The 15,996-nt window shown below is 40.1% G+C and overlaps 1 protein-coding gene across 6 annotated transcripts in view; it reads left to right on the forward strand.

Moving 5' to 3' along the window:
* Nme7 (NME/NM23 family member 7) overlaps positions 1 to 15,996 on the forward strand; it is a 123,889-nt gene that overhangs the window by 19,884 nt on the left and 88,009 nt on the right. For all 6 annotated transcript variants that reach the window (XM_021197750.1, XM_021197751.1, XM_029538319.1 and 3 more), the window contains 5 exons: positions 523 to 630; positions 3,283 to 3,449; positions 10,334 to 10,444; positions 13,001 to 13,051; positions 15,276 to 15,483. In XM_021197750.1, coding sequence (XP_021053409.1) covers positions 523 to 630; positions 3,283 to 3,449; positions 10,334 to 10,444; positions 13,001 to 13,051; positions 15,276 to 15,483 — 645 coding nt within the window. The remainder of the gene's footprint in view (positions 1 to 522; positions 631 to 3,282; positions 3,450 to 10,333; positions 10,445 to 13,000; positions 13,052 to 15,275; positions 15,484 to 15,996) is intronic.

The following is a 15,996-nucleotide window of genomic DNA, read 5'->3' on the forward strand; positions in this document are numbered from 1 at the left end:
TTCTAGCAATGGAGTCTCTTAGTAGCTTGTTGATAACTTTGAAGTAAACTTGACTGCAGACCAAATATGAGTTGTTAAAGTAGTCGGTTCAGGAGCTCGTGTTCCAAGACTGCTAATTGAATTGATACAATTGAATGGTCTTGAAAGGATGATTAAACTTACCTTTGAAGTACATAAGTGTATTTAATCAGAAACTAGCAGGACAAATTTCTAAGAAAAGAATACTTGAGTACAATAGTGAAGATTTGTTTGTGTAAATATTTGGAAATTCTTATTTTGTATGGCTTACATAAGAGTGCTTATATGAGGGCTGGTGAGATGGCTCAGCGGGTAAGAGCACCCGACTGCTCTTCGGAAGGTCCAGAGTTCAAATCCTAGCAACCACATGGTGGCTCACAACCATCCGTAACAAGATCTGACTCCCTCTTCTGGAGTGTCTGAAGACAGCTACAATGTACTTACATATATATAAAAAAAGAGTGCTTATATGATAGTGATAAAATGATTTGTTTTCCTTCACAGAATCAGAGTGAGAGATTCGCTTTCATTGCAGAGTGGTATGATCCAAACGCTTCACTGCTCCGACGCTATGAACTTCTGTTTTACCCCACAGACGGATCTGTGGAAATGGTAAATGAGGGCTGGAAAGATGGTTCAGTCGGTTACGTGCGTGCTGTGTGAGCATGAGAACCTGACCCTCAGCAGGCAGGTGAACAGTCAGGCATGGTAGTGCCTCCTTGTAATCCCAACACTGTGGGAGCAGAGATCGAACTTGCTAGCTGCACGGTCTAGCTGAATGGGTAAGCCCCAGGTTCAGTGAGAGGTCCTGTCTCGGACTATAGGTCAGCCAGGTGTGGTGGTGCACATCTTTGATCTGGTGTTCCCGAGGCAGAGGTCCCGAGGTTTGAGGCCAGCCTGGTCTACAAAGGAAGTTCCAGGACAGCCAGGACTACACAGAGAAACCCTGTCTCAAAAAAAAAAAAAAAAAAAGCAAGTAAACCAAAACCAAAACCATGTAGTAAGTTCTAGGCCAGGCAGGGCTACACTGAGAGGCCTTGTCTGGAAACCAAAGAACCTCCCCCAAACAAAGCAAAACAGAGCAAACAATGCAGGTAAGGTGGACAGCTCCTGAGAACCAGGCCTGAGGTCACCTTTGGCTTGCATGCATGCGCGTGACAGTCCACTCACACGTGGGAGCTCACACACTGATAAAAAAAACCTTTGTTTGCTTAAAAGTTAGCAAAAATTATTTCCTATGGATGGGGAGAAGACTAAGGCTGCCTTTCTATATGGTTGATTTTGAAATGGCGTTTGGGGATGTATTTTTTTATTGAAAATATATTGTTTCCATACAATAGATTTTGATTACAGTTTCCCCTCCCCCAACTCCTTCTAGATATTCCCTGTACACCCTTTCTTTCTCTCTTTCATTAGAATATAAGCAGGCATAAAATAAAAAACAAGCCAGAATATGACAAAACACAGAAAAAGATCCAAAGAAAAGCACAAGGGACACGTAAAGACACTGAGACACGCACATTCATGCACACTGTAACCGGCCTGCAAGATAACACATACATTCATGCACACAGTGACCGGCCTGCAGGATAACGCTAATGCACAGAATCATGGTAATAACCAGCCACTATATATATATATTTTCCCTGAGTTATGTGGTAGCCAGGATTTTACCACATAATCCCGTCTGGCTGCTCACTTACAGTCTGGCCTAACCTCAGCTAGGATTATAAATGTGCACCTTCACACCCAGCCTTGTTGAACATTTCTAACCAAAGTATTTTTGCAAGATTTTACATTAAAAATATAAAACCAGCTTAAGCTTGGTGACATTGGACTATAATTTCAACACTTAGAAGGCTGAGGCAGGGGAATTCACAAGTTACAGGTTAGCCTGAACCGTATAGCAAAACCTTATCTCCAGTCAAACAAACAGGCCTAGAGAGATCTCTCAGTTGGAAATACTGGCTGGAAAAGTGTGAAGGCCTGAGCTTGACTCTTAAGCACCTACCTACATAGTAGCTGGGCCTTGTTCCCTGTGAGAACTCCAACCCCAAGTGACAGAGGCAGGGGCTCCCGGAGCTCTCTGGCCAGCCGGCCCAACGTAAAGCAAACTTCAGGTTCAGTGAGAGAGCCTGTGACTGAGGAAGACATCAGGCAACCTCCTATAGCTCTCTCATGTATGTATGTAGGGATGCACACCTACATACACGCATATGTGTACACATGCATGTAACACACACACATAGAAGTAGGTAATATAGAAAGACCCCAAAATGAAGTAGGACAACTGTTTTTTTGGATTAATCAATATTTGATAAGTAGTTATGATAAATGGTTATTATAGTCATAAATATTATTGTTAAAAGTTGGTATCTGTATAAAATGTCAAATTGAAGAGGCTCTAAGAGGGTTCCTTTCTTTGCATCCCTTCATTGGCAATCACTTGAAAAAGCCAGTTTAGGCCAGGAGTGGTGGCACACCCCTTTAATCCCAGCACTCGGGAGGCAGAGGCAGGTGAATTTCTGAGTTCGAGGCCAGTCTGGTCTACAGAGTGAGTTCCAGGACAGCCAGGGCTACACAGAGAAACCCTGTCTTGAAAAACCAAAAAAANATTTCTGAGTTCGAGGCCAGTCTGGTCTACAGAGTGAGTTCCAGGACAGCCAGGGCTACACAGAGAAACCCTGTCTTGAAAAACCAAAAAAAAAAAAAAAAAAAAAAGTCAGCTTAGTAGCTTAGTTGGGGATGGAGGGCCTAGAGAGAAGGCTCAGTTAAGGGTGCTGGCTGCCCTTGTAAGTCCCAAGTTTGGTTCCCATCACCTACACTGAGCCACTCACAGCAACTGTAACTCCAGCTGCTGGCAAGCCAACGCCATCTTTTGCACCTGCACTCACATTCACATACCCACAGAGAGGGAGACACACATGAATACACATCTCTTAAAGGAAATACAATTTTTTAGTGATTGGGATGTGTACATAGAAACAAATATGAGAATCTGTCTTTGTTGCTCATGGTTGGTGAGTTACTGAAATAACTTGGCTCGTATAGGTCTATTTAGGATATTTTAAAATATATATTTTAATTACAAACTTTTATCACTAGATTGGATTGGAAATAAAGCTTTACAGTATAAAATATAATTTATATATGTAGTTATAAAGTAATAGGATTAGCTGTCTTTTGTAAAATCAGTTGGAGACTGTTTCTTTTCTCTGTAAGGCGTACTTTCTTCATAAGTATTCTTACTGTGTTTGTTTCTAGCATGATGTAAAGAATCGTCGCACCTTCTTAAAGAGGACCAAGTATGAGGACCTGCGCCTGGAAGATTTATTTATAGGCAACAAAGTCAATGTGTTTTCTCGACAGCTGGTGTTGCTTGACTATGGGGACCAATACACAGCCCGCCAGCTGGGCAGCAGGAAAGAGAAGTAAGAATGGCATTGCCATCTTTTTCCATTGAAACCTTGCCCGTGACTTTGGCCACTCTCTTCTGATTTCCTCTCCTCGGTCATGTTTTCACAACATAGTTTTTCCAGCGACCTAATATAATTTTATAACATTAAAAAATATTTTGGTACTTACGATTCTGGGATTGGTCCCTGATTAGAATAATGAAGTAATATCTGTAGTCTTAGGAGGTGACTGTTTGGATGGGTGGGTGGCATAGATAAAGCTCTTACACATTCTATCTTTTTTTTTATATTTCTCACTAAAACCTAAGACTATTTGAGCATAAGGTTTTCTTCCTAAGGATAAGTATTACGTTGGCATGAATCACTGTGAAGTTAGTTCTTGCAAAACTGAAGGCTTTGTAGGTTTGTTCTGTCTTGATAAAACAGAATCGAATTATTACCCCAATTAGATGAACTGGGGAGAAATGCTAATCAAAGGAGTGAGTATATAGAAAGCTCCAAAGGTGGGAAATTCTGTCTTAAGTTGAGAACAACTATTTGCTGTCCTGCTTGAGTAAGTTGGGGGCTAAAGCTTATAAAAGTTTAATTACTAAAATAATGATCTGAATTATTATGGTAACAGTAGATATGCAGAAGAAGTAAGGAGTGCACGTGATTAATAGAAATGGAGCAATTCATGCTGGGAAACAGCTCAGTTGGTGCAGTGCTTGTCTAGCAAAAGATGAAGCCCTGAAGCCCTGAGCCCCAGCCCTGTGTAAAACTGGAGGTGGTGGCATGTTTCTGTCATGCCAGCACGTGGGAAGTGGAGGTAGAAAGATCAGAAGTTCAAGATTGTATTAGTTTACATAGGGAGTCTAAAGTCAGCCTGGGTTACATGTGACCCTGTCTCAAAAAAAAAAAAATTAAATAATAATAACAAAGCTCAAAGACAGTTCAAGTTAAGAATGGAGTTCTAGAAACTTCGGGTGAGATGATGATGAGAAGCTACCTCAGGGCGATGTAGCAAAAGAGACAGGCAAGATAACAGAGAATCCAGAGAATCGACCCTGCTCCAAGGAGAGAGCGATCAGAACATCAGAAATCACAAAGCAAGAAATAGCTTGCTCTGGGGAATTTTATTCAGCTACAGAGAATGAAATTCTAACATCTGCAAGGAAATGGTCAGACCTGGAGATCATTACATTAAGTGAAAGAAGCCAGACGACTGAAAGATATCAAGTGTTTTTTTTTGGTTTTTTTGTTTGTTTGTTTTGTTTTTTAAATATGTGGAATATAGATAGATGGATAGGTGGGTGGATAGATCAGTGGGTGGGTGGATGGATGGATGGATGGATGGATAGATAGAGTATAGGAAGGGAACCATGGAGGAGAGAAGTTTAAAGGGAGTGGGGAGTTGGGGAATGAGAAATTGTAATAAAATATACATGTCATAAAAGCTAACAGATTATTGGGTGACTAACAAGACGTGAGTCAGGATTAGGGAGGGCGGTGGGGTGTGAAAAATAGCAGACTATAACAAAAATATCACCATGAATCACATTATCTTATATACTAGCTAAAAATAAATTTTTAAAAGACAATTATGTCAACTATAAAGTGTGGGCAAACAAAAAAGACAGCCCAGTGTGAAGGAGTGGGCAGTGCACTGCTCCACTGGGGCAGCTCCCTGCAGGGGGCACTGGGGCAGAAGCCTCCTCTGAAAGGGGACTGAGAGGCGGGACAGAGGAAGGGGCTGGGTAAGCTTGGTATGTGAGCGAAGTTCAAGGAGGTACGTTATGAAAATGGAACAGCGAAGCTCATTACACTGAGCAGCCACTAAGATAAATTTAAATACCGAAAAACAGAAATTCAGGACTGGATAGGACCTGGGGACGATTCTTCTCTTGCTGTCTTATTCATTTCCGTGTCTTCTGCATCACTGAGCAAATCTCTTTAGACGTTGCAAGGGCAAGGTTAATTTCACCTCAGAGTTTTGCAGCCTTCATTCTGTGACTTTTTTGGCTCAGTGCTTTGGGTCACTGCAGTATAACACATTGTGAAGGATATTGAGTGGTGGGGGAAGCTGTTCACCTCAGGGCACAAAAGTAAAGGAGAAGGGTCTGCTGTCCTAACCGCCCTTCTAAGCTGTGACCTAAAGGCTTCCCAGTCACTGCACCCCCCCACACACACACCACACACACACACACACACACCCACACACACACCACGCACACCACGCACACTCGCTCGCATGCATGTAGATACCCCCACATGTACCTTTTTATTATTCTTTCCTCACTGTTTGCCACTCTGATTTTCTTTAGTTTTGATTTAGAAAGAAACAGAACCAATTGGAGATGCAGCTAAAAAGCAAGCTTTAAAGAAAACAAAAACAAAAACAAAAACAAAAACAAAACCGGACTTAATTCTCTTCTGGAAAGTGATTTCCTGTGTTATGAATGGCATTTTACTTTTCAGTGCCCACATTTATGAGTTGCAGCTTTCTGAGAATAGATTAAATATGTTGGTAATGAAATTTTAATTCTTTCATCGTTTGTGTTTTATTCAGGGATAGAGTATTTGAAAGATATTATCTCTACTTGTGTACTTATTGGTGTAGCACTTAACATTAAGGATAATTGTTTAAAGTTAAGACTGTATGCTTAAAAGTTCCAGAAACTACTTAGCTCAAAAAAAAAAAAAAAAAAAAAAAAGCAGTAAAGCTATTTTAAGGCCTACAACAAAAATAGTTGAATGCTTAATATCTGTACAGAAAGCAGCCCCTGTAGAATAGGGTATTTCTTTCTGCAGCTTCCTTGCCCTTTCCTTACAATTCCTTTCTAATTCTTGAGGTGGCTTGAGGCCCAGGGTAGAGATTAATGCACAGGTAGTGAAGGGCCAAAGGTAGAATGGTTGCCTCACGGGAAACGAGCAAAGGACAGCGTTAAAATTGGGAAAGCCTGTACCTCTAGACTAAGAGGCATCTCCTATTCTTATAAGATTGGCTAGGAAAAGTCAGCAAGAGCAAGGAAATAGCGCTCGCGCTCTCTCTCTCTCTCTCTCTCTCTCTCTCTCTCTCTCTCTCTCTCTCATGTTTGTGCGTTCATGTGTGCACCAGAGGTTGACATTGGAATCTTCTATCGCTCCCTGCCTTATTTATTCAGCCGGGTTTCCTCACTGAATCTGGAACTCACCAGTTCGGCTAGACTGTCTGGCCACCAAGCACCAGGACACCAGGGATCCACCTTCTCATCCTCGCAGTTGCTAGGACTACAGACACACACCGCCATTGTTAGTGGCGTTTTAATAAGTGTTTCATTTTCTAGCAGAAGGTGACTGTACTCCACACTGGATGGAGCTTGGTCATTGGAGACCTCAAAGCCCACCCCCACAGTGACACACTTCCTCCAACAAGGCCACACCTCCTAATAGTGTTCTCTCCCCATGGGCCAAGCATTCGAACACATGAGTCTATAGTCCCCATACCTATTCAAACCACCACAGAGACTAATTTTTAAACCGTATATACTTTAATGTAAATAAATACTTGAAGTATTGGGCCTTTGTAAATATAGTTAATATTAATGGATGTAGTAGTGTATAGTCCACTGATAAATTATTTCACCATTTTCTTTTCTGATTAATTTCTACCTATAAATGGATAGTAAGTAATAGCAGCCATTTGGGTGATTTGAATAAACTTCTGAGTTTAGGAATTTAACGTGATTTTATGTGTCCATTGCTCTGAAAAAGAGTGTAAGTATTCCAAGTTGCATTTAAGGTGGTATGTGTTTAAAAGATATTTAAAGATGTCTTTCTGGGGGCAAGGAGAAAGACCTAAATCTCTTTTGAATATTTAAGTACATCCAAATAATTACACATTTGTTTAACACAGATATTCATCATTAATACAGTTCTGTCTGTGGGCCCTCACTTCTTTGGTATTATACCAGGAGATTCCATTCACTTCCGTACTGCACCTGCATGTTTCTGTTCGCATTACATTCCACCCCAGCTGCAAAACCATATGCTCATCTCTTTCCTGAACATTTCCACCTGGATTTTCCACAGGTTTTTAACAATTAACAAATTCAAGTTGGAGTTCTGTTTTACTGAATAACCTTCTGATTTCTCAGCCTCCAACACACTCACAGATGTTGGCAGTTCAGGGCTTCCTGTATCCCATCTTCATTATAACCCCACATCCAGATAGGGGTTACATGTTATCAACTTACCTTTCCCAGCAACTTCTTCATGTTTCAGCTTGCCATCTTTTTTGATCTTTCCAGTTTATTTAGTCTCCATTTCCCCTCAAAATCATTGTTTCAAAACTTAACAGTGCCAGGATCTGAAGTATTTATAGGTTTATAGGTCCTTATCTCTGGTGTCTCTTCTGCTTCTTCCTTAAGTTGGTGTTCTCTCTCTCTCTCTTCTCTCTCTCTCTCTCTCTCTTCTCTCTCTCTCTCCCTCTCTCTCCCTTTCCCTTTCCCTCTCCCTCTCATATTATCTTTATGTTGTGATTATTGTGTGTCTGTGGGAGAACTGTATAAATGTACGAGATGGATGTACTGTGTGCTTATGCAGAATAAACTTACTTAGCTCCTGGGGAGAAGCCGTTTGCTTCTGCCCGTCTCCTAGAGGAGTGGGCAGTCTGTGTTAGCGTTGGCCAAGTTCAAAGCTTTTAGGTTGTAGGGCTGATAAGTTGGCTCAGTGGGTAAAGGTGCCAGCTGCCAAGTCTTATGACTTGAACTTGATTCCTGGGACCCAAATGGCAAATGGAAAGAACTTAGCCTCTCAGACTGTCCTCTTAGCTCCAAATGTGTGCCATGATGTGCTTGCACATGCACGCACACACACACACACACACACACGCACACGACTTAAAACTGCAGTTAAACATTCTTTTTCTGGTTCTGCATCTATGATGTGAACATGTGCCTTCTGGCTTATCCTGAAGTTGTAAAATTTGGTCCCAAATTATTTTAGGGTTTATCATCTGTTAAAAATCTATTTCTTCCTCTAGTGCTGCAGAGCTTATTAAAATTCAGTTTGCCAGAGGCCATGTTAGCAACTTTTGATTCTCAACTTTCCCGAGACTCCATATTTTAGACTTTCTTGATAGCTGTTTACTGTCTAGTCAACTCATTTCTACCTTAAAATGTTTATCTTAAAGGTTCTTGGCATGGTAGGACATGTCTGTAAAGCTAACACTCAGGAGGGTTGAACTTCAAGGTTATAGCAAGAGTCCTTCCTTGCCGCTTTCCTTCCCTCCTCCCTTTATCTGTCCGTCTCTCTCCCTTCCTTCCTTCCCTTCAGTAAGTATTACCCATGTTTTCAGTAGAAGGATGCCTCTTTAGACTGTAGTCCTTCATCCATGAAGTGAGCACATACTTTATGCTTGCAAAGAGAACATAAGAGAAATCACAGATTGTTGTTTAAAGTAGATTGTTATATCCCTAGAACAAACACGAATACATATTGAAAGGTTTTCCTAAATGAGCATGTTTACTTCTTGACAGAATTGACACAGCCCCTGCACAGGGTCCACACCACTGTTGTCTAGGATGTTGTTTTATGGCAGACTACTAGTTGTCTTCTCACAGACAAGGTTGTTGCAGTTTTGCTTAGAGCCTGAAGCTTTTGAGAGATGTTCATCTGCATGGCTCTGGGGGAATTGTGCTTTCCAGAAATCTGCATTCTGTCTGCATTGGTGGTATGCAAGGCTGACCAATCTGTTTCTCACTGTCTGTTGAGAGGTTAATTTAACATATTTGTTTTCACATTGTTTTCTCTTGACTCTGCCCCCTGATGTGTAGAATGCTTGTTTCAGTGCAAGCAAGGAGGGGGCTGCAGGGGCCGGCTGGACTGAGTGCAGGCTCGGGTGGTGCCTTGGAGGAAAGCAGGCCTCATGTTTAAAGGCTGTCATGGTGTTTGACACTCACATGTGCTGTTGGGTGAGAGAACGTCTGGGTCTTGTGTTTTAACCTGGCCATGAGTAGAGACACAGTAGAAGAATTTATAACTACTTATGGGGTCATTGCTGAACTGAAAACATGGCATGCATAAGTTTTAGTTATTAGAGAACAAACACTAAGTTCCTAGTATATTTAATGCAATTTCTTGCAGATCTGTTCTCTCTATAAAAATAGCCTATAATGTATAGACATTTTAAACACCTGCATTTTCTAATTTGGATATTTAGAACAGACACACACACACACACACACACACACACACACACACCACTTTAGGGCTGATGAGATAGCTCAACAGATAAGGCATCTGCCACTGAGACAGGGGACTGAGTTGTATCCCCGACATCCACATGATAGAAGAGGGCTGTCTTTCACAAATTGTTTTTGGCTTCTGTTCACAGGCTTTAGAATTCTCATTCCCACCCCCCCCATATATATATATATATATATATATATATATATATATATATATATATATATATATATGAAAATTAAGAAACTGTAATAAAAATTAAAATATCAAGTTGTGTCTCTTCCTCCACCACTTCCTCTTATTTTATTTTACTGTATTTTATTTTATTATAGATAGAGTCTTGCTATATATTCTTGGCTGGCCTCAAACTCTTAATGTAGACCAGGCTGGCCTCAAACTCACAAGAGAGAACTACCTCTTCTGCCCACTGGGTGCTGGAATTAAGTAAATGGTGTGCCACCAAACCCAGCCTCTTGTATTTTAAAAATAAGATTTAGCTAATTTTGATTTCTTTTGAAAAATTGTGATCTTACTTTATGTAAATTTAAGTGATATCTTTAACACACTTCTCTATAGTCTTAATTTGGATGTTAATGGTTTGATAAGTTTGCAAAAGAGATGACTGCTTGGACTCATAAATAAAAATTATGGGACTGTTTTCATTTTCAAATCCACTCTTTATTGCCTTACAGAACTTTAGCCTTGATCAAACCAGATGCAGTGTCAAAGGTCGGAGAAATCATTGAGATGATAAACAAAAGTGGATTCACTATAACCAAACTCCGAATGATGACTCTGACAAGGTAATTAACACATCTCTCGTTTTCAGTTATATGTCATTTATCTTTCCCAAAAAGCAAAAACCAAAGGAACAAAAAGCCCATAGAACAAGAACAAGAACAACAACAACAAATCCTTTCACTAATGGCAAATATAGAACATGATGGTGACGAAAGCAAGACAATAGATAATCAGCTAAACAACGCCTGAGCTCTTAGCACCAGAACTTGTCAGGTTATTCCTAGCCCTCCTCTCCCTGTGGTGACATCCATAGCCCCATCACTTTCATAATAGCCCTTCTCGACTCGACCTCTTCTATGTAAGAGTGTACTGTATGAAGGTAATAGAGGGTGTGAGCATCTAATGCTTTCTATTAGTTCTGGTTGCCATAGGGACGAGCTTAGAGATGTTTTCTTACATTATACTCATCCTAATGTGACGACAGTATGCCTGTGTACTTCTCCAAAAAGCAATACGATTCAACCTAATTAGAGATTTCTTAAAGAGTTTGAGGAGAAGAAGATTTATCCTAGTAAGGCTTTTCTATCACAAAATAATTATGATCCAGGATAAAGGGGAGTAGTAGCCAATAGTCACAATGGCAAGCAAAGGACAGAGAAGTGTGTCTGACTTCCTTCAGTGCCAGTGTCTGACTCAAGGAAGGACAGAAATAAATGAAGTGACACAGCACATATCAGCATTTGGTCAATGATAGACTGGTATACAGTGGTAGTCTTACAGCATTCCAGTGGAGATAAGAATTCTTTATCACCTAGTGACATCATAGCTGTCATGTCAGACAACTTTAGCACTGTTTAGAGATGATGCTGGTGTAAACAACAAATGGAGCATTCAGTAGTCGGAAAGTAGAGCAGAGTATGCAATAGTTAATAACAAATTACTTGTGCCACTATTGACCGGTCCAGTCTTGCTCAGGTCCAGTGTAGGCAGCCACAGCAGCTGAATTCATGACCGTTACGGCCGTGTGGAGCCCTTCGGATCGTTACATTTCGCAGCCTTTCTCCCAATCTTGCATCTCTTACACTCTTTCTACCCTTGCTTCCATGAGTGTCCCTGAGCCTTAGAGGGGATGGTATGTGTACATTTCTAGTTTGGGGTTTAGCACTCAGCATCAGGGCTGAGCGCTCCTTAGGGCTGAGTGCCTAACTATCTCTTCTCTTGGTACCTTGAGCATCCTCAATCTTTGCGTCGATCGATTGCTGTTCACTGGGAAGAGGCTTACATGAGTAAGGTTCTTGAGAGCAGCATTTGTCTGTAGGTACAAACAGTTGCATAGAAGGCAGTTTGACACCATGTCAATTTAGGCAAAGAACAACAATAGGTTTCCCACAATGATCTATGGCCTCCCTAGCCATGGATAAGCTCTTAAAAGTATTGTATACAAAATTATTTCTCAAGTTTAAAAGGAGGTGGGGTTTTGCTAGTGAACACTTAGTTTACTTGCAATTTAAAAAAAATAGTTGGAGGGCCAAAGAGATGGCTCAGCAGAGAAAAGCACTGGTTGCTCTTCCAGAGGACCCCAGTTCAGTTCCCAGCACCCACAAGGTGGTAGACAACCATCTGTAACTCTAGGGGATCTGACACCCTCCTCTGGAGCGCAGCAGGTACTGCATGAATGTGCTAAACAGCCGTGCAGGCCAAACTCTCTACATTTAAAATAGCCAGGCGGTGGTGGCGCACGCCTTTAATCCCAGTACTTGGGAGGCAGAGGCAGGCAGATTTCTGAGTTCAAGACCAGCCTGGTCTACAAAGGAAGTTCCAGGACAGCCAGGGCTATACAGAGAAACCCTGTCTCAAACAAAACAAAAAAAAAACAAAACAAAAGGTTAGTTGGTGTTTATATATAGTTGTTACATAATATGAAATCTTTTCAATCCAGTAAGAAAGCTGCACAGTTATGATTTTGGTGGGGCAGAAGAAAGCTTTTTTTTTTTTTTTTTTTTTAGATCTTTAAGCTTACCAATTTATGGTATCTTTTTATTGTCTGTATAGATACTTTTAGTGGAATGTAGATTTTGATATGTATAATTTGTCAAGCAATTAAAAAATACAAATATGTGGATCTTTTCCTTAAAGATATCTAGCTAAGAATTAAGCAACAACTAGTAAATTAAAAACTGCAGGGCTTGGGTTGTCCCTCAAGAGAAGAGTCCCTCCTAGCATGGGTGAGGCCCGAGGTTTATTCCCAACAATAAAATAAGCTGGAGCCTAAATTTGAAAGCTTAAAATTAATTCTAATTTTTGAATTAAAAGCTGTCCATTTTTTATGTAACTTATTTAGACTTTAAATAACAAACACTCTTACTGATCTGATATCTAACGTTGTATTAAGAATGCAATGAGATGCTAGTAGAACGGAGGACAGGTGAAGTGTAACATTAATAAAAAAGTAAAATTATCCTCTTACTTTAATTTTATATCTTTCCATATGTAGGACGATTACTTGGAACATGCTATTTAGTGGAAAAAACATTAGTTTACATACAGATCATGTATATATTTTAATCTTTAGTTTGTGAATATAAATTTTAACTATCTTTATTTTTATTATCTTATAGAAAAGAAGCAACAGACTTTCATGTAGACCATCACTCAAGGCCTTTTTATAAGTAGGTACTCAGCTTGGGGTTAAAATTGTTTCCTTTATACTTTTATTAGATAAGACTTTTTATATCCACCACTCAATTCTTGAACTTTTTTTTTAAAATTAGATATTTTCTTTATTTACATTTTAAATGTTATCCCCTTTCCTAGTTTCCCCTCCAAAAATCCCCTATCTCCTCCCCTGGCCCCAACCCACCCACACCCATTCCTGACCCTGGATTCCCCTATACTGGGACATAGAACCTTCACAGGACCTAGGGCCTCTCCTCCCATTGATGACTGACTAGGCCATCTTCTGTTACATATGCAGCTAGAGCCATGAGTCCCACCATGTGTTTTCTTTAATCAGAAACAAATGGGTGACCTATTTGTTTTAAGAAACATCTTTTTATATTTCATTGAATTAAAAGACCATGTTTGTAATTATATTTTATGTTGGCAATTTTGTTGTGCTTTTAAGGCCCTTATTTTTGTATCTTGTATGGACAAAACAAGTCACAAAACTAAATAAAACTAAATATGTATTTTGTTCCTTTGGCAGTGGCTAATCATATATGTTAGAAACTGAAATCTATTCTAAGTGTTTTGGATGTAATTAAAGTGAATACTGTGCATACTCACTGTCATGGACAAAGAAATGACATATTCTAATAAAGACTAATGAAATTTTAGCCAATCTGCTGCAGTAGAAATTTTATTTGAGATCATACATAGAAGAACAACTTTAAAAATAGATAATGTTTATATAATAAAGTTATTGTATATCATATCTTGTGAACTATCATATATTATTAAATGTTCCTAAACTTTGTTAGAGTTATCATATACATTTGTTTGGCAATTATTCTTTGTTTTAGATTCTTTTTATGTCTTTATAACACTAAATCACAGTTTAATATTGTCTATATAATTCATATGCAGAAAGTTTTAATGAATGAATTAGCTGGTTCTGTGGCACTGAGACTTAACTAGCTACAGTAACTGGAAGTCGGTCATGATCGATATCCTCTCAGTAGCCCACCATTCCCTCAGTTGTCACATGCCACCTTAGAGAATTCTGTGTTAATTGGATACTAGATTGGATTGTTTGAGGTTGGATCTTATTTTATGGCTTAGATTTTGACATGTGGATAATATTGATATTCAGATAATTAAATTCCTTCCTTCCTTCCTTCCTTCCTCCTTCCCTCCCCTCCCTCCCTTCCTTCCTTCCTTCCTTCTTCCTTCTTCCTTCTTCCTTCTTCCTTCTTTCTTTCCTTCTTACTCTTTTCCTCTTTTTGTTTTGGTTTGGTTTTGGCTGCTAAAGCCTAGCAGAAGTTTGAGGAGGTCTTGTCCTCTTAGCACTGTGGATATAGATACTTCCTTCTACATGTTATTTCTTGGAAATGCTCTTCTAAGTTAATTGGAGAGATTAATGAAGGGCTCAGAAGCTTGTATTCCATGCAGTCCTAAGGCAATAGGCCTGGAAAGGCCTGTACACTGTCTTCCTTTCTCTGAGAAGGCCCTGTCCTCTCTCTGGTTTGCCTCTCCTTAAGAAGGTAAGAGGCAAGACGTCACTTATTTCAAGTTAAATTTATCGTTGCATCGTGTGCACATGAAGAAATAGAAAAAGAAAAGGAAGTGTCAGTTTTCATTTCCAGGGAACTGGGACTCAGACATAAACTTCAATAAAAGCCGTGTGTCTGGTCCATCACTTAAATATCATTACCCAGGGCAGGTTTCCTCCTAATAAAGGCCTGTTTTTGAAGGCCTGTTGACATTCTTTTTCTTTATCACATTGATTTAAAGTTGTCACTCTCTGTATTGCAGTAGTTACACACTACAGAATTAAATAAGTTCTTCTTGAGAATGTTACGAAATACCATGCTTGTCACTGTTGTTATAACATTCTACCTGACTGCTGTGGTAAACCATAGGAAACTAAAATGAAATCACCTTTGTCCTTCTTAGAGTAGTGAGGAAAGATCAGTTCAACCATATGCATTTTAAGTTGGCAGAATCATCCGAATTCAACAAGTGTCCCCTTCCCTTGCAAACAGAAGTGACCTTGTCATAGCTTCTGTAATGATTTTGTAGCAAACTCAGTCTCTGTAAGGCACTTCCCTGTTCCCAGAAATGGATCACAACATGCTAGTCCTCGGACTCACTGATGTCCTAACCTATCGTCATAGTCTAGCAGGTGTCAAGATTGTAGTAGAGAAGTAACTCGGGCTTTCCCCTGCTTCCCAGCGAACTGATCCAGTTTATCACAAGTGGGCCTGTTATTGCCATGGAGATCTTAAGAGATGACGCGATCTGTGAGTGGAAAAGGTTGCTTGGACCCGCAAACTCTGGGCTATCGCGGACAGATGCCCCCGGAAGCATCCGGGCCCTCTTTGGGACAGATGGCGTGAGAAATGCAGCTCACGGCCCTGATACTTTTGCATCTGCTGCCAGAGTAAGTTGTTTTGAGAAATATTTTCCTTCTGTTTTGTTTCCTTTGTGTGTGTGTGTGTGTGTGTGTGTGTGTGTGTGTCAAAGTAAAACTTTTCTCCTGCTGAGGACTTTGGGGAGGTTTTAAACAGCAAATGTAGTAGTGGGAAACACCTGGTGATGGTTTCCTAGGATCAAGTAGGGTTTCAAAGCCACACCCCCTTTTAAAATTAGAATACCTGATACATTTTGCAAAACACAAGAAAACCAAGAAGGATGACCATCGTCTGGATACTTCATTCCTCCTTAGAATAAGGAACAAAATACTCATGAAAGGATATAGGTACAGAGACAAAATTAGAGCTAAGATGGACTATCCAGAGACTACCCCATCCGGGAATCCATCCCATCATCAGACACCAAACCCAGATACTAATGCATATGCCAGCAAGATTCTGCTGAAGGGACCCTGATATAGCGGCCTCTTGTGAGGCTATGCCAGTGCCTGGCAAACACAGAAGTGGATGCTCACAGCCAG

Source organism: Mus pahari, chromosome 5, assembly GCF_900095145.1.
Source record: "Mus pahari chromosome 5, PAHARI_EIJ_v1.1, whole genome shotgun sequence".
Taxonomy (NCBI): Eukaryota; Metazoa; Chordata; class Mammalia; order Rodentia; family Muridae; genus Mus; species Mus pahari.